The sequence below is a fragment of the Hordeum vulgare genome, chromosome 6H (assembly GCF_904849725.1).
Source record: "Hordeum vulgare subsp. vulgare chromosome 6H, MorexV3_pseudomolecules_assembly, whole genome shotgun sequence".
Lineage (NCBI taxonomy): Eukaryota > Viridiplantae > Streptophyta > Magnoliopsida > Poales > Poaceae > Hordeum > Hordeum vulgare.
In genome coordinates this window covers 53516751-53539652 of record NC_058523.1, presented here as the reverse complement: position 1 = coordinate 53539652, position 22902 = coordinate 53516751, and the positions used below count along the sequence as shown (strand labels likewise).

Sequence of the window (22902 nt, the reverse complement as noted above, 5' to 3'; positions counted from 1 at the left end):
CCTTCTCCTTCTCCTCCTCCTTCTCCTCCTCCTCCTTCTTCTTCTTTTACTTCTCCTTCTTCTTCTCCTTCTCTTCTTCTACGTAGCTTAGACTCATCCAACAAAGACTAAATTGGCTAATTATCCTACAAAATGACATAATTAGCTTAGTTAGGTGAAAACATCATAAGAACCTTGGTTAGCTCATTAAAATGACCAATTTAGCTCAAAAATGAAATAATAAGCTCAAAATTACATAAGAAGCTTGGTTAGCTCATGAATATTATATACTTAGCTTGGCTTCCACCTAAATGATATAATTGGCCAATTTAGCTCCAATATGGCTTAATAAGCATACTTAGCTCCAAAATGACATATTTAACCCAAGTTAGCTCCAAAACGACATATAGTTAGCTTGGCTTCCACCTAAATGACATAATTAGCTTAGTTAGCTCCAAAATGACCTATTTAATAAAAAATGACCTATACTTAGCTAAGTTCTCTCCTAAATGACATAATAAGGCTAACTTAGCTCCAAGATGACCTATTCCCCCTAACTTAGGTATTAAATGGCCTATAATTAGCTTAGCTAGATCCAAAATGGCTTAATAAATATAGTTTGCTCCGGAATGACATATTTTACCCAAGTTAGCTCCGAAATGACCTATAGTTAGCTAGGCTTCCACCTAAATGACATAATTAGCTTAGTTAGGTCCAAAATGGTCTATTTAATAAAACATGACCTATACTTAGCTAATTATCCTCAAAATGACATAATTAGCTCGAGAAAGGCATAATTAGCTAATTTAGCCCGAAGAAGGAGACAAGAGGAGAAGAAAGAGGAAAATGGAAAAGAAGGAAGAAGAAGAAGAAGATAAGAAGAAGATAAGAAGAAGGAGAAGGAGAAGGAGGAAGAAGAAGGAGAAGAAGGAGAAGGAGGAGAGAAGCTCCTTCTCCTTCTTCTCCTTCTTCTTGTCCTTCTTCTTTTCTTCTTCTTCTCCTCTTCCTTCTCCTTCTCCTCCTCCTTCTTCTTCTTCTTCTTTTTCTTCTCCTTCTTCTTCTCTTCTTGCTTCTTCTCTTTCTTCTTCTTCTTCTCTTCGATAATTATCCCCAACAAAGACATACTTAGCTAATTATCCTCCAAAATGACATAATTAGTATAGTTAGGTAAAAACTTCATAAGAACCTTGGTTAGCTCATTAAAATGACTAATTTAGCTCCAAAATGACATAATAAGGTCAAAATGGATTAATAATCATAGTTGGCTACAAAATGACATATTTTATCCAAGTTAGCTCTAGAATGACCTACACTTAGCTAAGTTCTCTCCTAAATGACATAATAAGGCTATGTAGCTCCAAGATGACCTATTCTACCTAAATTAGCTATTAAATGGCTTATACTTAGCTAAGTTCTCTCCGAAATAATATATATATACTTCTTCATCTAGTATTCTTCTTCTAACTTTCTTATTTGTCATTTTGATGATTACATTCACTTCATGGAAAGCTTGAATTATATTGATGGAATGCTTGAATATGATTTCTTGTACCATGGCTTCACGGAAGCTTGTATTGAAACTATTGTAGTATATGGATATATATGAAACTTTGTATCCATGGATGAAACTGGTGTAATATATGTTTTGGTAGAGATGCAACTTGCATAATATGTATGTACTATGGATGAAAGTTATTTTAATATGGTTATGAGTACGGAAACAAATTTATTTTTTGTCATATATATATATATACCCCTCAAAAAAATGCAGCATATATGCGTACGCATATCAATAGCCAATGCACACATATGTGCATGTTTCCAGCCAAGTATGCCCGCATACACATATCAGCAGGCAGTGTACGGGCACATGCATATCCAAAGATTGTAATATTCCTGAAGATTAAAGTCCAAGACAAAATCATGACGAAGAAGAAAATCAAAAAAGAAGACAATGCCACCTCCATTGGCAGCCAAGACACGGTGTGCAAACCTCTCCAACATGCACTCAATACCCTAGAAAGAAGGGCTATAATGGCTACAAAGCCTATAAAGCCTAGAAGGCCTAAAAACTAGGTGCATGATGGACAAGGAGAAAGAAGGAGGAAATAATAGAGGAGCCTTCTCCCGGAAGCCATCCAAGAGGTGCTCTCTTGCCTATAAAAGGAGGAGCATTGCTGCGAAGAGAGACACCAGACGGAGAAGAACCAGCCACAGATAGAGCACAGAGTTGCAACTCAGCTAGCAAGCTCTTTGCTCAGTAGTAGTAGTAGTAGTACTTCCTCATCGTGTAATAAAGAGCTACAATATTTAGAGCATTTGTAAGCTCGCGAAGGTAGTTAGAAGGTAATTTCTTTACCCTTGTGTAAACCCTTCGGGGGTTCCCGAAAGGGAAAACCATATGTAAATTATGTTGTGGAAATGATGTAGTTTCGTGTTTTCACTTGGTATTTTATTTTTGAATTTATGGAACGAGTTCTTATGCTAGGGATCCTATAGGAGAAAACTCTGCCGGTAGTTCTCTGTGTAGCCTTTTATGGCATTTGAATGAGAACCTTATGGCCGTAGAGAAGTGTTCCCTTTGGGTGGAACTGCGTGGGAAGACGATAGGAATTTACTCCATAAATTTGCAACTAAAACATCAAGTGAACGAACTTAGCTACATCTGAAACAACATAATGATAAATATGGTGAGTACTGAGTAGGATATTACACCAGCGTACACCTCAGTCGTCTTGTTGGCCTCGACAGCCCCTCAAAGATCCTGCAATATAAGCGAAATAATTTAAAAACACTTTGTATTAAAAATAATATAAAATAAATAAATAACTTTGTATTTACTCGTATACGTAAGTAAATTCCTATCGTCTTCCCAGGCAGTTCCACCCAAAGGGAACACTTCTCTACGGCCATAAGGTTCTCATTCAAATGCCATAAAAGGCTACACAGAGAACTACCGGCAGAGTTTTCTCCTATAGGATCCCTAGCATAAGAACTCGTTCCATAAATTCAAAAATAAAACATCAAGTGAACGAACTTAGCTACATCTGAAACAACATAATGATAAATATGGTGAGTACTGAGTAGGATATTACACCACTGCGTACACCTCAGTCGTCTTGTTGGCCTCGACAGCCCCTCAAAGATCCTGCAATATAAGCGAAATAATTTAAAAACACTTCGTATTAAAAATAATATAAAATAAATAAATAAGTTTGTATTTACTCGTATACGTAATCACGTATATCAACATTAAAGCCTGAATTTATAACTTAACATAGTTTAGATTTATTATATATTTTTTATTATTCTGTATATTTGGTATCAGGATATAATAGGAAATAAAATAAAAAGGGGTTGTTTTTAGCCTTTGCCGTCTGCCCCCTCATGGCAAAGAGGTGAGGGCAGACGGCAAAGAGGGGAGAGAGAGGGGCTGGGTCCCCCTTTGTCGTCAGCCCCCTCATGGCAAAGGGGTGAGGGCAGACGGCAAAGAGGAGAGATATAGGGGCTAGGTCCCCCCTTTGCAGTCGGTCCCCTCATGGCAAAGGGGTGGGGGTAGACGGCAAAGAGGGGAGAGAGAGAGGGGCTGGGTCCCCCTTTGCCGTCAGCCCCCTCATGGCAAAGGGGGGCAGACGGCAAAGAGGGGAGAGAGAGGGGTTGGGTCCCCCCTTTGCCGTCAGCCCCCTCATGGCAAAGGGGGGCAGAAGGCAAAGAGGGGAGGCCTGCCGTTAACACTTAACGGGACTGTCTGTGGATCTGACGTCCCATTTAGTTTGCCGTCTGCCCCCTCATGGCAAAGATTTTTTGTCGTCTGCCTTACAAAAGCAGACGACAAAGAATCTCTTCACCGGATATTTTTTTGCCGTCCGTGGTTTCCCCCTTTGCCGTCAACCATGGCAGACGGCAAATTCTCAGATTCCTGTAGTGTATGCAGGGCACCGCAGCGGCGAGGTGAAAACCCGCGAATACGCGGGTTGGGGGCGAGATTTTGCCGCGCCCCGCAAAAATATTTGCGGGCCGGAGCGGGATGCGGGATCTGATCGGACAGGTTTTTCCGCCCGGACCCGCATTTTGGCGGTTATTTTCCGGGTCGGGGCGGGATGCGGGGTCTGCTAGAGTTGCTCTTATACTTCCTCTGTACCTAAATAATTGTAGTTGGGAAGAAAATATTAGCTCACTTCCACTTCAACAATTCATAACACAATTGGTACTTTCGCAGGTTAGGTACTTGGGGCGTGTGTTTCACCTATGGGGCCTTCTTTTCGGTGAAAGCATTAGTTGCTGATGGAAGAACATATGAGAACAGTTCTTCCATCAGAAAAGGATGCCACTTTATATTGTCAAAGCAACTCAGTACTGGTGGATGGGGAGAAAGCCACGTATCTAATGAAATAAAGGTAAACACTGTCTCTTGTTTTCCCTCTACTTCTCTAGAAAAATGTGCTTATGGTTTTTCGTTTATTGGAAGCATTGCGAGCAAATTCTAATATACAAGATGAAATATGGTAAAAATCTGGTTCATTACCATGAAAATGAATCTAGTGAGCCTTATTGGGACTTTCTTTTCTTAGGATATTCTCAATACATTCCCATGAGAAACAAGTGCTTGTCCAGTTGTAATTCTATTTAATAAAAAAATGTTTCTACTTACATTTACTGTGGTCTAAAATTAAACAGGTCTATGTCAACATCGAAGGTGACCGTGCTCATGCAGTGAATACTGCTAGGACGATGCTGACTTTAATATATGTCGGACACGTATGTTATGTACATTGTTTAATTCAACTGTGACAGGAATATGATGTTTATCAGAACTTATCTGATTTCCCTGCTGAATACCAGATGCAACGAGATCCAGCACCGCTGCACCGTGCCGCAAAAGAACTGATCAATATGGAATGTTGTGTTTCCTTTTACATCGAATACCAGATGGATACAGGAAAATTTCCACAGCAAGTAAGTTTCCTTTTACATCTTCATACTTTTCCAGTTTGGGCGGTCATTTTATGGAATGCTGTGTTGATCTATTCGATGTATAAGTCCTATTACCATATCATGTAGAGTATTGATCCCATTACACATGCTAACTAACTTGACTATGCTTGCGTTTTCCTGATAGGAACACGTCGGATGCTTCAACTGCTCCGCTTTCTTCAATTACCCAAACTACCGCAACCTGTTCCCCATTTGGGCACTCGGGGAGTACCGGCGCCTCCTTCGCGCGAAAAGCATAGACAGGTGCGCGCCGTTGTCATGAAGAACACGCGTACTACATGGCAGGAACGCTTGAAGTCAGCCACAAATATTATTGTAAACAATTAAACTATTTATAGCTGGAAACATATACTGTAATATCTCATCGAGGGCCTCCTGTATGTCTTGTATCCCTGGAGGTGAACTTGTATAAGCCTCTCTACTCTGCTGCAGCTACTTTTGGCTCGCACCGAGAACTGTAGACTGTGCGGACGCTTTGGTTTCTTGCCTTGGTTTAGTATTAAAGTTGGGGCAGGAGGAAACCCCTTTCGTTCCAAAAAAAAAAATGTGTCCTTGGGATGCATTGCAGACAATTGACTTTGTTGTGAAAGAGACAAGCATGGTTGAGAGGAGTGCATCATCTTGAGTTGACATTATTGTGAAACAAACATAGATGGGGCCAATTGTTGCATCTTCCTGTCCCAAATAGCACAGTTTCCTTTCTTTTTCTAGTTTTCTACATACATTTTCTGGGGGTTTGGTTTTTTTTTCTTCTCTGATTTTTTTACCTTTTTCTGTTTGTCAATTTTTTTTATTTTCTATTTTCACTTTGCTATTTTTATTTCATATTTGTTTATCCGTTCTTAATCTATCTTTTCTTTACAAAAGAAAAATGTAAAGATTTTTGTCACGACAACATACATATGTTTTTCAAAAAAAGTGTACATGAGCATTCTCAAATGCACTATAATTTGTTTTTCATAAATACATGTTGAATATTTTTAATTACATGTTGAATATTTTTAATACACTTTGTACTTTCTCAAACGATATTCAAATTATGTGAGCACTTTTAAAATGATATGAATATTTTAAAAAACTTATGGATTAAAATGAACATTTCTTCTATGAAAAATAACTATACATATATTTTATAAATACATACAAATTTTTATAGATATATTTTTACAAGTACACATAAAATATTTTTAAAATACATTTTCACATTTTTAAATTCTGTGAACAATTTTAGAAAAAAACGTGAACACTTTTTTTAGGAAAAGCATGAACACTTTTTTGATAGTATAAGCATGTCCTTTTTTAATTAGTTTTTTTAGGGAAACCATGGCCTCTTTATTGCCTTTATTAATACTAGAAAAATTGCCCGCGCATTACAACAGAAAAAAAGATAAGTTTTATCATCACGCCTATTATGTTGTTTTCTTATGTCATTGTTTGAATGCAATACCTCCATTATGGATAACTCCATTTACATGGATAGATGGTGTAAAAGTTGAAGACCTAGAAAAGCATCATGGGTAGACAATGATGATAAAGTCTATACCTAATAATAAAGAGGTTATTGCTTTCGTCGGAAAACCCACCGCAACGTTTTTATAAAAAGCCTCTGTAATTTTTGTTATTCAACCCGCACTCCATCATTTATCTGCAACGCAAAAGGAAAAAACAATTCGCTGTAAAAATTATACCCGTACGCATCGCCTCCTCCCGTCGACCCTGGGCCACCCTGGCCTATGCCCAGGCCGCCGCCACACCACTCGCCGCCGCGGCCGACCTCAACCGTCACCGCTGTCGATCTCAACCCACCCTCCTCCGCGGTCGTACCTCTCCCCGCTCACTGCCCCCGTTGCGGCGCTCGAGCGCATCGCGTCGACCCTGGTCCACCCTGGCGTGTGCCCAGGCCGCTGTCACACCACTCGTCGCCGCGGCCGACCTCAACCACCACTGTTGTCGATCTCAACCCACCCGCCTCCGCGGCCGTACCTCTGCCCGCTTGCTGCCCCCGTTTCGGCGCTCGAGCACAGCTTCTGGATCAAATCAAATCGACAGCTACAGTGACTGTGGATGATGCGTCTGCTCGATGCAGAGCGGCGGCGGCGCGTTAGAGCGAAGTACTTGCAGGTGGAGGCGGGCCTCCATGGCTCACGCGGGGAACTCCGATGTTATGGCGCGGCAACGGCGACTCCTTATGGCCAGATAGAGACGCCTAACCCTTGCTCCCCTCATCGTATCCCCTCCTCCGGCAGGAACTCATCATCTGGTGAGATCCCCTCCCCATGCCTCCAACTGTGTGCCAAGCACCAGCAAGAAATTTTATTTTGTGTAGATTTGTTTGCTGATAAATGAATGTATTGAATGTAAGATTGTATTGTTGTAGAGACAGAGAATGGAACACCACCTTCAGTTTGTCATCTGATCCCACATTCTCTACCCCATGAGTGAAATAAGATAACAGTCCATTGATCAATTCACGTAGCCTCTTTGTTTTGCTTTGCTTGTCCCGCTCAATTTCTCATCATCTTGGAATTAACAATAGATGGGTTGATTTCTCAACAGAATAGAATAGGACTGACTACATTAGTTAGTTAGCTTATTATTTAAATAAATCAAAATGATTATAAAAAAATTAAAAGTGTGTGATATTTTTTTCTCCTGTTGCAACGCACGGGCCCTTTTGCTAGTAAATAAAAAATGGCCCGAGCCACTCGGCCTACCAGCAAAAGCGATTTTAGTTCCTTCATCGCTTACCTCCTAAGCAACGTGCTATCGCCACCCATCCTGGATCCCGCGCATAGCATCCACACATCCCTTGCGTTGCTTACTTCCGTTCCTTCTCCCTTCCCGAGTGGAGAACCCAAACCTCACCCAACCCCGCTGCGGCCAACAGCCTCGAGACCGACGGCCTCGCCCGCTTCTCCGTCGACGAAACACAACAACCGCGAGGTGACGCGATTTGACTACTCATCCTCTGCATTTCCCCCTCCTCGGATGGTCTGCTATTTCTGATGCTGTGATGAACTGGCGCGGTCGATTGCTGTCGCTGCACCCGTGGGCAGCGCCGGCTCCCCGCCATGGCCTGACGCGGTCGATTGCTGTCGCCGCACCCGTGGGCAGCGCCGGCTCCCCGCCATGGCCTGACGCGGTCGATTGTTGTCCCCGCACCCGTGGGCAGCGCCGGCTCTCCGCCATGGCCTGACGCGGTCGATTGCTGTCGCCGCACCCGTAGGCAGCGCCGGCTTCCCGCCTATTTGTGGATGCGCCTGTGGGCAGCGCCGGCTCCCCACCATGGCCGCCTCCTGTAAAAAGGATCGCGGCCAGCTAGCTGCCGCCACGCCCGACGGAGCGTTTTCTACTCGAATCACTTAAAACTGTAGTGCGGGTTGAATAAAAAAATGATAAGGGCTTTTTTGCAAAACTGACGCGGTGGGTTTTTCGACAGAAGCAATAGCCTCTTTAGTATTACTAGCAAAAGGGTCCGTGTGTTGCAACGGGAAAAAAATACAACGGACTCTTAATTTATAAAAATAGTCTTTAACTTTCTTAAGCTTATTATCCAATTGTTTCTTTAGCAGTTCCAAACTCGTAATCCAGTTAGAAATTTTCTCGGGCTCACGAACTCGATTCGACTCAAGCAAAGTAGCTTCTTTCTAAAATGGAACATCTCCTCTGCTAGCTCCACCAGCGGCTAGAACGACTCATTGGAACAAAGTCACCATGATTTCCCACGGTGGCTCGGACACCCCACCCCTCGGCCATAGAAACGTTCTGGAGTTTGCATACTGATAATCCAAAGTACAAAAAAGATACATAATACATTTTTCCGGAGTGTTGATCAAAATTTTCAAAAACAGCAGCCCGTTGATATTTGAAAAAGAGGTTTGAGGTGAGCAAGATCTTCAAATAACAGTAGCTTTATTAGTGAATACTCCCTCCGTTCCTAAATATTTGTCTTTCTAGAGATTTCACTACGGACTACATACGGATGTATATAGACATACGGAATAAGCCAGGATCTGCTACCCAGTTGTCCTCCGCATGACCTATCTATATATGTTAACCTCCTCTACCATCCCTCCTACTCCTCCTTGCTCCCCCTTCACCCATCACAAATAACAAAGGATCAAAATATGCAGGCCTGGAGAAAAAAATCCTGAGTACATTGTGTAAGCAAGGAGCATCAAGAAGGCGAGTTCCTCTAGGTATGAACATTTCTCGGTCTTCCTCCTCTCTAAAAGTGTAATGGTTATTAGATTAGGATCATGTTTGGTTCAGGTATACTATCAAATTGTGAATCACGAACAGCAATGGAGATAGTGCCAACTTATAAAAATCTCATAGACACTGCAAATTTATTGTGGGTCTAATCAAGCAGTCCTATTAGGTGGGATGCAACTAAAGAAAAATAAATCCTTTAGAGATTTTAGGCTAACAGTCTATTCTGGACATTGTCAGTGTGACATACCCCTAACTTTTAAAGTGATGATCATAGTTCACTGCCTAAATTTGCATAGCCAATCAATTTGTTTCCAGAATGAAATCTCAACATTAGATTTTATAATTTATAGCATGCTTTATCTTGCATTTTCTGTATATTCGCCTACAAAAGTATGCATGCAAGGGGCGCACACGCACTTGCCCTCATACAACTGCAAGGGGCGCATGCAAGTGCGTGTGCGCCCCTTGCACTTATGAGGATACATTAATCTAATCTACATAGTTCACGGCCTAAACTTGATTTTCTGAAGCTCTCCAACTGCAAGGGGCGCACACGCACTTGCCCTCATACAGCTACATAGATTAGATTAGTGTGTCCTGATAAGTGCGCAAAGTTAAATGAATTTGACCAAAATGTGTTGTGGTTAACTAAAAAATTAACAGTTTAGACTATCGTCAACTAAAAAATTAACAGTTTTGACTAAATAATTGAAGTTAGTAGAAATTATAGTGTGCAATTGAGTACTCCTTCTCTAAATATAACTTTAAATGTGGTGCAATTAACTTTAAATGTTTATGTCAGCAAGGAGCAATAGCAGAACATGCAGGCAACAACAGGAGAACCCCAGTAAGAAAGCAAGCAAAATGTTTCAGTTAAATTAACAGAAAAAAGGTTTCTTTTTTTAGCTAAGAAAAAGGTTTCAGCAAGCAAGCAAGCAAACAGCTTTCTATTGCTACTCTAGTGCAAGCCAACGAGCGGTAAAAGAAAGCACAACTTGCTACTGCTATAGAAAAAGGAGTAGGTTGCAAGTAGTGCAAGCAAGCACAATTTGCAAGGTTAATTAGGTGAAACTTAATTAATGAAACTATAGAAAAAGGAGTAGCAGCCGCACACACTAAACTACTGAAACTATTGCAAGCAAACACATGAAAATCTGACATTAAACTAAAAACATTTCAGTTAATTAGTTAAAACTTAACAGCAGCCACACATGCCATACTACTGCAAAGATAATTGCAAAGATTCGTTTGCAAAATTGACAAAATTGGCTGAAACTCCACACCTACTGCAAATGCTACTCCCAAAATTGACAAAATTGCTTCATGTACAAAAGTAACAGTCGCTCTAGTGGAGAAGAGAAGAGAAGCTTGCTTCTTGCGGTGGTCTTCAATCCTTCTAGGCCTGCACGCATGATGCATCAGGGAGTTCAAGTGCAGGGGAAACCTTCCATGGCAGACCTACATGTCCAGGGATAAGAATGGACCATAGCTGATGCTGTTTACAGGGCAGCTCCTCTTGAAAACATGAAACGTTTTCTTAGATCCAATTATGAAGGGACTGCTGGTTGAATGTCATAAACAGTAAGGGCTTTTTTGTAAAATCACCACGGCGAGTTTTCCGACAGTTAGCCTCTTTATTATTAGGTAAAGACTAGCAAAAGGGCCCGTGCGTTGCAACGGGAGAAAAAAATACCACATGCTTTTAATATTTTTATAATTATTTTGATTTATTAAAATAATAAGCTAACTAACTAATGTAGTCAGTCCTATCCTATTTTGTTGAGAAATCAACCCATCCATTGTTAATTCCACCATGATGAGAAATTAAGCATGACAAGCAAAGCAAAACAAAGAGGCTACGTGAATTGATCAATGAAATGTTATCTTATTTCACTCATGGGGTAGAGAATGTGGGATCAGATGACAAACTGAAGGTGGTGTTCCATTCTCTATCTCTACAACAATACAATCTTACATTCAATACATTCATTCATCAGCAAACAAATCCCAACAAAACAAAATTTCTTATCGGTGCTTGGCACACGGTTGGAGGCATAGGGAGGGGATCTCACGAGATGATGGGTTCCTGCCGGAGGAGGGGATACGATGAGGGGAGCAAGGGTTAGGCGCCTCTATCTGGTCATAAGGAGTCGCCGTTGCCACGCCATAACCTCGGAGTTCCCCGTGTGAGCCATGGAGACCCGCCTCCACCTGCAAGTACTTCGCTCCGCCGCGCCGCCGCCGTTCTGCATCGAGCAGACGCATCATCCCCAGTCACTGTAGCTGTCGCGTTGATTTGATCCAGAAGCTGTGCTCGATCGCCGAAACGGGGACAGCAAGCGGGCAGAGGTAAGACCGCGGAGGCGGGTGGGTTGAGATCGACAACAGTGGTGGTTGAGGTGGGCCGCGGCGGCGAGTGGTGTGGTAGCGGCCTGGACACACGCCAGGGTGGACCAGGGTCGACGCGATGCGCTCGAGCGCCGCAACGGGGGCAGTGAGCGGGGAGAGGTACGACCGCGGAGGCAGGTGGGTTGAGATCGGCAGCGGTGGCGGTTGAGGTCGGCCGTGGCGGCGAGTGGTGTGGTGGCGGCCTGGGCACAGGCCAGGGTGGCCGAGGGTCGACGGGAGGAGGCGATGCGTACGCGTATAATTTTTTAGCGAATCGTTTTTTTCCTTTTGCGTTGCAGATAAATGATGGAGTGCGGGTTGAATAACAAAAATTACAGGGGCTTTTTTATAAAAATGCCGTGGTGGGTTTTCCGACGGAAGCAATAGCCTCTTTATTATTATAGCAAAAGGACCCGTGCGTTGCAACGGGAAAAAATAATACCACACATTTTTAATTAAAGAATTTAGAGAAAGAAATTAAAGGAAAGAGAGAGAGTAGTAGTGCACAACCCATTAGGCCTGTCAAGGCCCAGCCTTACCCATTCCTAAATCCCCTAACCTAGCCCGATCCCCAGCCCCCCTCCTCTCCTCCACCCCGTGCCGCTAGGGGAGAGAGCCCCAGTGGATCCCCAATCTCCCCGACTACCCCTTCCAATGGCGCCCACACTTCCCTCCTCCTCTGCTCCTCCACCGCCTCCCACCTCTGCACCTCGTGACCGCCTCCCATGGTGTGCGTCTGCGAGGTCAGCCTAGGGGGCCATTGTGGAGGGTTGCTGGAGACTGGGGGCGACGGGGCCAGCTCCAGTGCCCGAGCGCCAGCCGGTACTCCTACCCCCGGTCTCCTCTCTTTTCTCTTCCGCCCCCATGGTGCTTCTTGCGTCTCCGGCAAGCCTTACCCCGCCAGTTGCCTGAATCCTCTAACCCCGACGCCCCCACCTCCACCTATGCATCGCCGGTGCCAACCCCTTTCCTTCGCCCCTAACCCCCTCTGTCTCGCGGCTCCACCTCTGTTCGTGTCATTCCAATTTCTTCTTCTCGAATTTGTTCCTCTGTTGATTTCCGTTGCCTCTTGTAAAATCACCAAGGCGCATGTATATAAAGTGATGAAATTATATGTGAAGAATCGATGTGGGATTATGAGGGCAGAACCGATATTCCTCTCGTGCGTTTTTTGTCAGCCGAGATGCGTTTCTCTTATCCAATGCCATAGGGGGCTCTCTGCAAAAATTAAACGTTTTCCTGTTCGTAACACATAAAAAGGTACTGCGGGTTTAATTACCTAAAAGACAGTGGTTTTTTAAAAAAACGACAGCAGTGGGTTTTCCGACGGAAGCAATAGCCTCTTTATTATTAGGTAAAGATTAGGTAAAGATGTGAACCAAAATCCTAAAAAATAAACACAAACTACCTCGAACTGGGCTGGTCCAGGTAGTGGAAAATGGACAGAACTGTAGCCTTGGTCAGCCGGCCCACTCAGCCTTCCCTACGGACCTGGGTCGTACCCTCTGACGGATAAAGTTCGTTTCTTCGGAGTTGAGACGACACGAGACCAACCCATTCGCCTCCCCGACTACTCGCTAGGTCTCCCTCGAGCGATGGCACAGCCGTCGCCGCCTCCGCCGCCGGCGAGACGTCCCACCACCATACATGATCTCGACGACGACCTCCTCCGCGAGGTCTTCCTCCACCTCCCGGCCCTCCCAACCCTCGTCCGCGCCGCCCTCGCGTGCCGCTCCTTCCTTGGCGCCGTCCGCTCGTCCCCCGCCTTCCGCCGCCGCTTCCGGGATCTCCACCCGTCTCCCTTCGTCGGCCTCTTCATCCAGCCCCTCGTCCACAAATGGGAGCCCGGCGTCCCTTCCTTCGACGCCCGCCACCGCCGCTCCGACCGGGACTTCGCCGCCGCCGTCCGCGGCGGCGATTTCGGGCTCAACGGCCTCCCGGACCCAGACGACGACCATGAAGACTGCTGCGTCGACCAAGACGAAGACGAGGAGGACAACGACGAGGAGGACAACGACGACGAAGAAGAGGAGGAGGAGGAGGATCCCTCCCCGGTGTGGGAGATCGAGCGATGCAGCGACGGCTACGTCGTCCTCTTCAACCGGCGGGCCAGGCAGATCGCCGCCTACAACCCTCTCACGCGGGCGCTGCATCTCTTCCCCTCGCCGCCGGGCATCTTCAAAAGCTCCCTGACCTTTCAGTTCCACATAATCTCCTCCTCCTCGGAAGAGGACCCCGGCTCGCCGCCCCGTGTGGTCTGCTTCGACTGCGGCTTCCTGTACGCCTCCGTCGGCGTCATCTCGCCAGGCAGCACCGAGATCGATTGGCAGATTTTCCCCGAGGCTTTGATCCCGGGAGCAGCGGGAGCCACCGGTAAAATGGTGAACGGGTCCCTCTACTGGACACACCCAGGGACGCCCTACATCACCGTGCTCAACACCGCCACGATGCACTTCTCCAGGATGGACCTGCCGCCGCTCTTGGGGGTCGAAGAAGGCAGCAACCGTGAGTGTGATTTCGTGCTTGGTAATGCCAAGGATGGCAGGCCCTGCATCGTCTCCCCTGACCCGTGGGGTGGCTGCGAGCTCCTGGTTTTTTTCTGGAGACCCGATGAATACGACGGTGTTGAGAGGTGGAAGCTGGACCAGACGTTCAAACTGGAAAAGATCAATCAGCTCACCGAGGTTGAAGACGATGCTTATGTCGTCGTGCATGTTATGGACGTTACAGATGGAATAGTGTACCTGCGTACCGCGTATGACGGCTATACTGAAGTTCCTCAGCTGCTCCTATCCTTTTGTCTCGAGACAGCGGAGCTGAAAAAGATCTGTGAATATGATCACAAGCAGCTCCATCCCTACATCATGGAGTGGCCTCCTTCTTTGGTAGGAGTGCATGATAAGGTGAGCCCATATGCATGCATGTGAAAATGCTGCTGGTATAGTTTCTTTCTACGTCTGAAACCTGGATTATATGCAATTTTCAAGGACCGTGTAAAGTCTAAAACTCTTAATTTGATAGTGCTATTAATTGCTGAGACAGTTCTATGCTGATATATAGTGTGTGCACTATGGCTTCTTATTATATTTTGAGTCTTTGATGAATGAAGAATTTGATTTTCTAAAGTAGAAATTTAATAGTCATGTCAAGGCAGCAATTGTATAGGAAGATATACAGATATATCTAAATGCTAGTTTGTGCACATCTTATTATATTCAGTTTTTGATGAATGAAGAATTTGATTTTCTAAAGAAGAAATTTAATAGTCATGTCAAGGCAGCCATTGTAGGAAGATATATATACACATATATCTAAATGGTACTCCTGCTCCATAGGCTTTAATTATAATAACTAATTCATCCAAATATGGGAACCCTTCCACTATTTCAGTGTTATCACTGTTGTTCATTTTTTTTAAATGTTACTGTTGTTATAAGCATGTGCGAGGCAACAACGGTGGATCTGCTTATTTTAATTCGGAGTGTAGAAACAGGTACTTGTTTTGGGTTGGTCACATTACTTACATGAGCTGTAAATTATTTAGGGTCCTCATTCAAGAGATGAAGCATTGTCTACCACGAGCTCTGAAGGAAGTGATGTGAAGGCTGATGGTGGCCCAACAGAGCCTGCATCGGTTCCCAAAGCATAATAGGTAATCAACGTTGTGGACTGATGGCTGTAAATTCAGAAGTGGATGATTTGCATAACTGGATACAGACCTGCACCTTCGTTAGAACTGTAAATGTTGATCTCATTGACCTGCTAGTTTTCTATAGCCTCAACATGTCCAAACTTCCAAGAATGCACCCGAGATGATCTTTTAGCCGCTTTACCTTTTCGTGGCAGTTTGACGCTGCTATTATTTGGATGGGACCCTTTTGGATGCTTGAAAGCCTGCATCCCTAGCTTTAAAATTCGCCTCGTATTTAAAATTTTAAATACTGTACGATCAGATGGTAGACGTACTTTGACTGAGATTTTCAATGCACTATGTTGATGAATGTCGTCCACTTATTTATCTTGTTCTTGTAGGATCACTTGGAGACTTGGTGAGTTTATCTTGTTCTTGTAGGATCACTTGGAGACTTGGTGACATAGTTGTGGTGTCTTTTGGCAACGCTGGTTCATGACGACTCAAGCAATATATGTGTCGACACCTTGAAGATTGAAATCCTTGGGTCCTACTAGCTAGGGATATCTTGAGAGCCTGATGTCCTCCTTTTTTATCTTAATGTGCTATTTTGGAATTTCGGATCTACTAGAACCTTGGTTGTTGATTGCTTGGCACTTTATATGGTTATTAATGATCAGATTATGAACAGCGTGGTAATTCGAAGTTGTGAGCCTTGTTGATTCTGTACAAGCAGTGCTGGACGGCTTGGCTTGTGCATGCTGGATACTTCCTCTGTACCATATGGTTATATATTATGACGTTTTAGCACCTCAAATGAACTGCTAAAACGTTATATATTATGGTACGGAGGGAGTATATGACTAGCCTTATCGCTGTTAGTTAATTCTTGATGATTAGCTTTGCGGACTATCTTGTGTGGTTATTTTGGTGCTCTGAATTCCTGCTGCCTCGTGAGTCAACGCGCACTACCGAGCTGAGTCGGTCAGTCTCGACTCATTTTCTTATATGCTGCACATATGAATGCTGAATGCCTGAATTCTACATTTTTTACAAGGCAGTTCATATGATATATAGATATGGTTGTGGCCTTGTCGCAATGATCCAGACATCATGTATGATCCAATCTTCCCACAGGAACAACAGTAGGTCAGCAGCCTCTTTCCTTGACGATGTTCTAGCAACGGGGTAACAACCAACCAGGCCGGTCCGGTGAAGCTCCGAATAGCCCCTTTAGCGCTTTTGCTCGGTCCCTCTCTCGCTTGCTAATGGTTCAGCGAAGGAAAAAAAACACTGACTCTCCGGTTTTTTATAGATTAAAATTTTCATACTTCAAAAAATGTTCGCGGATTTTTTACGTAGTTCACAGATTTGAAAAGAAATAATGAATTTTATGTTTTCCTTGTGGATTTAAAAGAGCTCATGAATTTGAAAAAAGAGATCCATGAATTCTGGAAGAAGGTTCATGAATTCACATAAATTTTAAAATCGTGATTTTTGAAAATAAAAAGATGGATGAAAAATAAAACAAAGAAAAAAAATTAAACCAATAAACTGGAAAGAAAATAGAAAAGAAACAAAAGAAGAAGAAAAGAGGCACGAAGCTTCTAGAATATTCCCAAACCTGCTACTATAAGACGTTAGTTTTGGTCTGGCCTGTTTACATAATATTCGCTCATGTGCGCTGCATATGAAAAGACTACTACCCCCTCATAAATAATAAATACTACTCCCTCCGTCCGGAATTACTTATCACACAAATGAATAAAAATGAATGTATCTAGAATTAAAATACATCAATTCCTATGACAAGTATTTCTGGACGGAGGGAGTACTATTTAACACCTCTCGCTAGTCTTTCCCCTGCTCATGTGTCTGCTTTCGATCCGTTTGTTTCTGCAACACAGGTCGAGCTCCAACATTTGATGAAGCAAATCCACGACTCTGGCAAACTCGATGCAAAGATTATTTGACACTATAGGGAACTTCTCCGTTGAGGGTTTCATTCGCTTCTCAGTTCTGAGGGTGCCAGCGCTCATTTGTTTAAGTCAGTGTGGCGCTAGTCACACAGTATATTTTTCATTGATAAATAAAGATAAATTGACTTGTTACAAGTAAATAGGCCATCTCACATATGGAGGTTCAGAATAGTTTTAATTAAATGTGCATTCTGGTCTATTACATGTCTTGCATTGTCCTCAACAAAATAATTGTACTCCCTCCTATCCATATTAATTGACGCGGCTTTAATACATCGTCAATTAATTTGTATTAGAGGTAGTATCTAAACTGATAACTATGATGAGAAAATTCCATGGACAAGTATCTAAACTAAAAATTCATCTAATCACATTTGTCTTTAAGTCTTGGGATGAAATTTGCCTGTCAGTGAAGATAGTATTGTGACAACTAAAGGAGCCATATTTTTTTATATTGTTTATTTCGCAGCAGAAGCAAAGGAACGCAGCCACTGTTATATTTTGTTTTAGTTTCTTCGACAGCACATATTACAGTAGTATACCAAAAAAAAAAAACACGAGCTCAACTTACAACAGAAATGCCTAACTTGAATGGACCCAACCAAACAAAATCACGTCGATTTCCATGACATGAAGAATATAATTTGTCACATTATTAGCTCGGGAGAAGCCGATTACGAAGCTCTCCAAAAAATGAGCTGCAATCAGACTGTAACTATTTGACGATTTCAGGACAAGAGGGTAAAGGCGCACTTTTGTGTGTTTTATCCAGTGTTGGACAACACTTCCGAGTGATCATAACTGAAATCATATTGCTCGTAAACCTTGAACAACATCTCTCTGCAGGGGACAACTGCGCCAATCTTGATGCAGGCTAGGAACGCCCCTGACAGCTTTCTATGGAGGCTGTAAACTTCATCCGGAGGCGGAGTCAGCCTGTATTTCAACATGGTAGCCCCAAGGTTTGAAACACTGTGTGTGATGTTGTTTGCACGGAAATCATGACCACCAGGTGTTGCGAATGGCACCCCGACGATGAAGGCTGCCTCGACATGAGCATCGAGCATGACCTCTGGTTCCTCACCTGTTAGAAATCCCAGTCTGCGGGACATCTCTAACACACCGGCTCTGTCTCTATTTGCACAGGCAACTACCTGTCGAAACCACAATTTTAGACCGTCATCTTGAATGCAGTAAATAACACAGATTTTATACTGGATATGAAGATGAATTTTGATTGCTTACCATACGTAAGTAATCGTCTACGAACTTTTTAGGGAATTCACGGGCTGCCCCAAAGTCAATAAGATTAAATTGCCTTTCTGAATCATCATAAAGGAAATTACTCCAATTTGGATCAGTCTGCATAAAAAGAGTCGTGAGATATAACCTCTGTTTGCAGTTTCCAGTTTAACCTCATAGAAATAGATGGGAGAGAAATTTAAAACTTTCATCAGGGGCAACATAAATGAAGAAATGAACATTGCTAGAATGCTAGTGTGAATGCAGTCTATATAACTAGCAAGCTCTAAGTCTACCATGTTTATTATTTAGGGATTAAACAAATGGTGTGAGAAGCAACACATGCCTGCATAAATCTGAAGACAAATAACTCCTTTATCGTAAGCTCGAGAAGTTTACATCCAACATAATTGCGGGTTTCCTGGCTTAGTACTGCCACCTTATCGATAGGAACTCCTGTACAAAACGTCAAAACCAACATGTAGATGTAGCTGTAAGAAGACTCTGCCATAAGAAAGTGGTTTGTACAAAGAAGAGGGAGCACAACAATACACAAGATATGCTCACGTCCCAACTAAAATACAAGGATTAACTTTCAGTCAATCAGAAGTTTACACAGAGCATATGAGGACTTAAGTTGTGGACATTGAACCAGATAGCAGGAGCGACGTGCATCACAGCAGCACAGGTACAATGGTTAGAATGCAGTTGAACTTCGCTAGGACTCCATTAGAAGTCCGATTATATGCTGAGTGTGGGGTTATATCTTTTAGTTGTAGTATTGGACACTAAGATACATAGCATATCTTGTTTGTCAGGACTCCAGTTTATATGGTTGGCTCTATTTAAGAAATGGCTGGACCCATATCCACAATAACTTGTCTTCCAATGTTGAACTATCTATTGAAAAAATATGGAAACGCCATATAGATATGAAACGCCATATGGTTACTTCAATTTATAGGTATGAAATGCCATATAGATGTGGTTCATGCGGTGAATCAAATGCTATCACAAAAAACCTTCAGATGTCCGTATTTGTGGTCACTTCAAATTCTTGGTGTGGCAATAGTATACAATGCTTAGCATCTACATAATAACAACAGTTCTCACTGAATATGCCATAAAGGTAAAGGAATGCCATATCAATTTCTGCAGCCATATTAAACCAGAATCGGCATGGATTGGAAAGTATCATCACTGTGAACTTATTACAGCATTGCAAACTATAACATCATAGACAAAAAATCTGCAGAACGAATAAGAAAATCAGAAGTACCTGGAACAAACTCTGATGTCAACACCTTTTTGCTCGACAATTCATCAGTGACCTCAGGGACGTAATAGCCCTCACTATCAGAGAGCAACTCTTTGTACCGCTTCTGGTTGCTTGCTTCTAAGAAATAATCACATTCCCTTGCCAGTTCTTGCTTTGCAACCTGTATAATATGAAAATGGAAGAAATTATGCTCTGTGATCCATGTTATTTAGATTTCAGAATACTATTTTTTCGGTTCAGAACTCATAGGATCATGAAATGTGTGGAGAAAGACTATAAATGACAGTAATTTATCGCAAGGCTTCAGTGTTTTCGTATTTCATTTTGATATAGCTGAAATTTAAGTAAGGATGGCCTGGGTTGATCATTTTGCATATAGGCTACAGCATCTGCAAACGGTGTTAGCATATTCTTGTGTACACTACTTCAAATAGCAAATACTCCGCATATTTTTGTACGATTGTTGTGATGTCAAGGTGGTTCAAAGAGTAGTCACGTAAGGGTCAGGAATAGAAGGTTAAAGAAGAGTTGCAGCTGGCCAGCCAGCAAGACAAGATCACGGGCAGCTTAGTGAATCTGACTACAATTCTGCAAAAACAGAGACTAACTCAGATTCAGCAAGGAGCAGCCAATGCTTGAGGAGTTCAGCCATAGGAATTATAGGTTAAGTTAGGAGGTACAATACATGTCCTTGGAAAGTTAGAGTCCTAGTTTAAGTGAGTCCTAGGTGATGCTACATAAGCATGTCCATTATATCAATCTGGATCAAGCAATGAGAAACGTCTCTGTCAGGTGAGGGCTTCAGCTGGTGCAGACATCAGCAGATAGATAGGGAATTAATATGTGTCCTAGTTTTGTAGGATCACATCTCTAGAGTTTGTTAGGATCTGGGCCACATCCTCCTACTGCCCACAGTTACCATCTTCCCTTTAATCCTCCCACAAATCACCGACCACTTGACATGAATCTTCCCCGTATGCTCTCTGGATCCAGTCCAATTCTCTAGTTTCTCAATCTCCTGCTGCCTAACCACGTCAACCACGGCTACCCGACACCATCGGCCACGGCCTCCGGTGAATTACCCATGCAACATCAGGACCAAGGCACACATCAACGGACATTTGCAGAACAAATGCTATTTTGAGAGACATAGTTCGGACATACAAATATATCTGTTGAAATAGTATGCATATGTAAAATATGAAGAGAAAAAAGAGAGTGAATGATCTGTGTTGCTTTATAAATACGTTTTTAAAAATACCTTTATAGCTCTATCAAGGAAAAGACCTTTAGGGATGAGATTTGTGTAAGTCAGGAGTCGCCTAACATTCTCGATATCACTCTCTATACTGTCAGCAACTCCAGGATACTGTATTTTCATCACAACTTCCGAACCATCCTTCAAGACCGCCCGATGGACCTGATAAAAAAGAGGGAACAGATAGTATGCTAGCTTCAATCAGTGTTGAACTGTCGATGACCATCAAAACTTCAATTTGGTATGCAATTATTTAAAGTCTAAGAGAGTTTCCGCAGGCAGACCAACCTGTCCGATACTCGCTGCAGCCAAAGGTTCATAGTCGAAACTCCTCAGCCTAGAGGACCAGCCTTGACCAAGCTCGGCATCAAGAACAGAATTCAGCTGCTTCCTCGGCATAACATCGGCACCTTGACGAACGATATCAAGAGCTGCCAACACCTACATAAAATCAGCAGACAAATTCAGTGGCACGCCACAAGCACATAACAGTAGGCTAAACCCAAAATATTGCAGCATCAGCTTCGAATAATACCGGTGGGGGCACGAGCGATTCGTCCTGGATGCTCAGCAGCTGTCCCACCTTGAGCGCCGCTCCCCGCATCCGGCACAGCGCAAGGGCAACACGCTCAGCATTCTGGTCAGACAAGAACGGCGAGAGTGCTGACTGCTTACCATCCCCAACAGGTGTACCATACATCACCCGCCGGGCTGATTCCTGTAGACCTCCCCATGCGAGCCCGGCACCCAGACCTGCAAATCTTAATTTTTCCCGGCACATCATCGAGAAAGAAGAAGATTTAGTGGCATTCGATTCATACATACATATACATATATACAAGTAAACAACAATAAACATTTCTTTCAGTCAGTATCGTTGCAAAGTGTAGTATACTGACCCGAGGGCTCGGGTGAACGGTGTGGAGGGAACATTCCGCTCCCTTGGCCGGCGCCTCTTCTCCACCAGCGCAGGCGCAGGCACAGGCGAGGGCGAGGGTGTGGGCGAGGGCGTTGATGGCGGTGAGACCTCAGGGCGAACCGCCTCGTCTTTGGGTCTAGCTACCGCCACGGCTTCGGGTTCAGCCACAGCTGCGGCTGCGGCGGTTGAATGGGTGCCGGTGGTCTCCCGCGGCTGGGCGGGGTGGAGGGATTCTTGCGGCGGGGGTTGCTGCTCCAATGAGGGCTCGAGCGGCGGCGCGTCGTCGTGGGAGAAGTACACGACGGAGGACGAGGAGGGGCGAGACGAGCCTGCCCCCTCGGGGTGGGATTCAGGAGGAAGGGGAACGGGCTGCGGGCGGCGAGGGGTGCCCCTGGTGAGGCCGGCGAGGTCGGTGGCGGCGAGGAGGGCGGACCTGAGGACGTCGGGCCCGGCGGAGCGCCTGGCGGCCTCGCGGGCGACGAGGGCTGCGCCGTCGAGCAGCCGCCGGAGATCTCTGGACGCCATGGCGAGCGAAGGAGGGACGGTCCGCGTGGATGGCTTCGGGACCAAGAAGAGGAGCCTCGGGCGGACGACTATGCAATAGAAACAGAGCTTGTGGTGGAAAATAGAAAAAAAATTGTCTCAGTCGTTGGATCGGAGATGGATGGCGCAGATGTAATAAGTTTTATATAAAAAAATCCAAATCATTGTCGTGCGTTTCATATCTAATCGGACGAGATATCTTCTACTCTTTCGCCACAAAAGGTGTTAATTGTAGTCGTCCCCCACATCATATAGCCACCAGTCGACTATATCATTGGTTATCGCCGATGAGTTTGAAATAAAGTCCAGCCGCGTTGTCGACGACCGTGACGATGCGTCGGTGCTGTGGAGGGGCACCCATGACGCCCAGGCGATGGGATCCGACATGCCGCGTGTGATAAGCGTCAGCTCTGACTAGGATTGGTGCTTGTTTTTAGATTATGAGAAACATTTAGCTCTAAGTGAGTTATATCT

At 43.9% G+C, this 22902-nt stretch overlaps 2 protein-coding genes and 1 pseudogene across 3 annotated transcripts; 2 read left to right on the top strand and 1 right to left on the bottom strand.

The window, feature by feature from the left end:
- The window catches only part of LOC123405061, a 56812-nt pseudogene extending 51576 nt beyond the window's left edge, over positions 1 to 5236 (top strand).
- Positions 5237 to 13135: 7899 nt separating this feature from the next.
- LOC123403341 lies at positions 13136 to 15898 on the top strand. 2 transcript variants are annotated; one of them, XM_045097284.1, is made up of 3 exons: positions 13136 to 14480; positions 15122 to 15229; positions 15610 to 15898. In XM_045097284.1, the coding sequence occupies exons 1-2, from the start codon at positions 13173 to 13175 to the stop codon at positions 15224 to 15226; spliced, it is 1413 nt and encodes a 470-aa protein (XP_044953219.1). In that variant the 5' UTR covers positions 13136 to 13172; the 3' UTR covers positions 15227 to 15229; positions 15610 to 15898. The 2 variants fall into 2 exon arrangements, with proteins under 2 accessions (XP_044953219.1, XP_044953218.1); XM_045097283.1 differs by lacking the exon at positions 15610 to 15898 and having other exon boundaries at positions 15122 to 15443.
- A 1892-nt stretch (positions 15899 to 17790) lies between these two features.
- LOC123402741 (protein ABC transporter 1, mitochondrial) lies at positions 17791 to 22476 on the bottom strand. Its single transcript, XM_045096693.1, has 8 exons — positions 21866 to 22476; positions 21502 to 21727; positions 21255 to 21407; positions 20970 to 21128; positions 19709 to 19868; positions 18776 to 18885; positions 18433 to 18549; positions 17791 to 18341 (listed from the first exon to the last, which is right to left on the bottom strand). The coding sequence occupies exons 1-8, from the start codon at positions 22408 to 22410 to the stop codon at positions 17952 to 17954; spliced, it is 1860 nt and encodes a 619-aa protein (XP_044952628.1). The 5' UTR covers positions 22411 to 22476; the 3' UTR covers positions 17791 to 17951.
- Positions 22477 to 22902: the final 426 nt, after the last annotated feature.

Bases quoted from the DNA above. Each gene is read 5' to 3' on its own strand.
- LOC123403341 (XM_045097284.1), top strand. From the start codon at position 13,173: ATGGCACAGCCGTCGCCGCCTCCGCCGCCGGCGAGACGTCCCACCACC. The intron at 14,481-15,121 runs GTGAGCCCATAT...TAAATTATTTAG, and splicing joins TGGTAGGAGTGCATGATAAG to GGTCCTCATTCAAGAGATGA.
- LOC123402741 (XM_045096693.1), bottom strand. From the start codon at position 22,410: ATGGCGTCCAGAGATCTCCGGCGGCTGCTCGACGGCGCAGCCCTCGTC. The intron at 19,869-20,969 runs GTATTTTTAAAA...CATATTATACAG, and splicing joins TCCTTGATAGAGCTATAAAG to GTTGCAAAGCAAGAACTGGC. The intron at 18,342-18,432 runs GTAAGCAATCAA...TGGTTTCGACAG, and splicing joins TAGACGATTACTTACGTATG to GTAGTTGCCTGTGCAAATAG.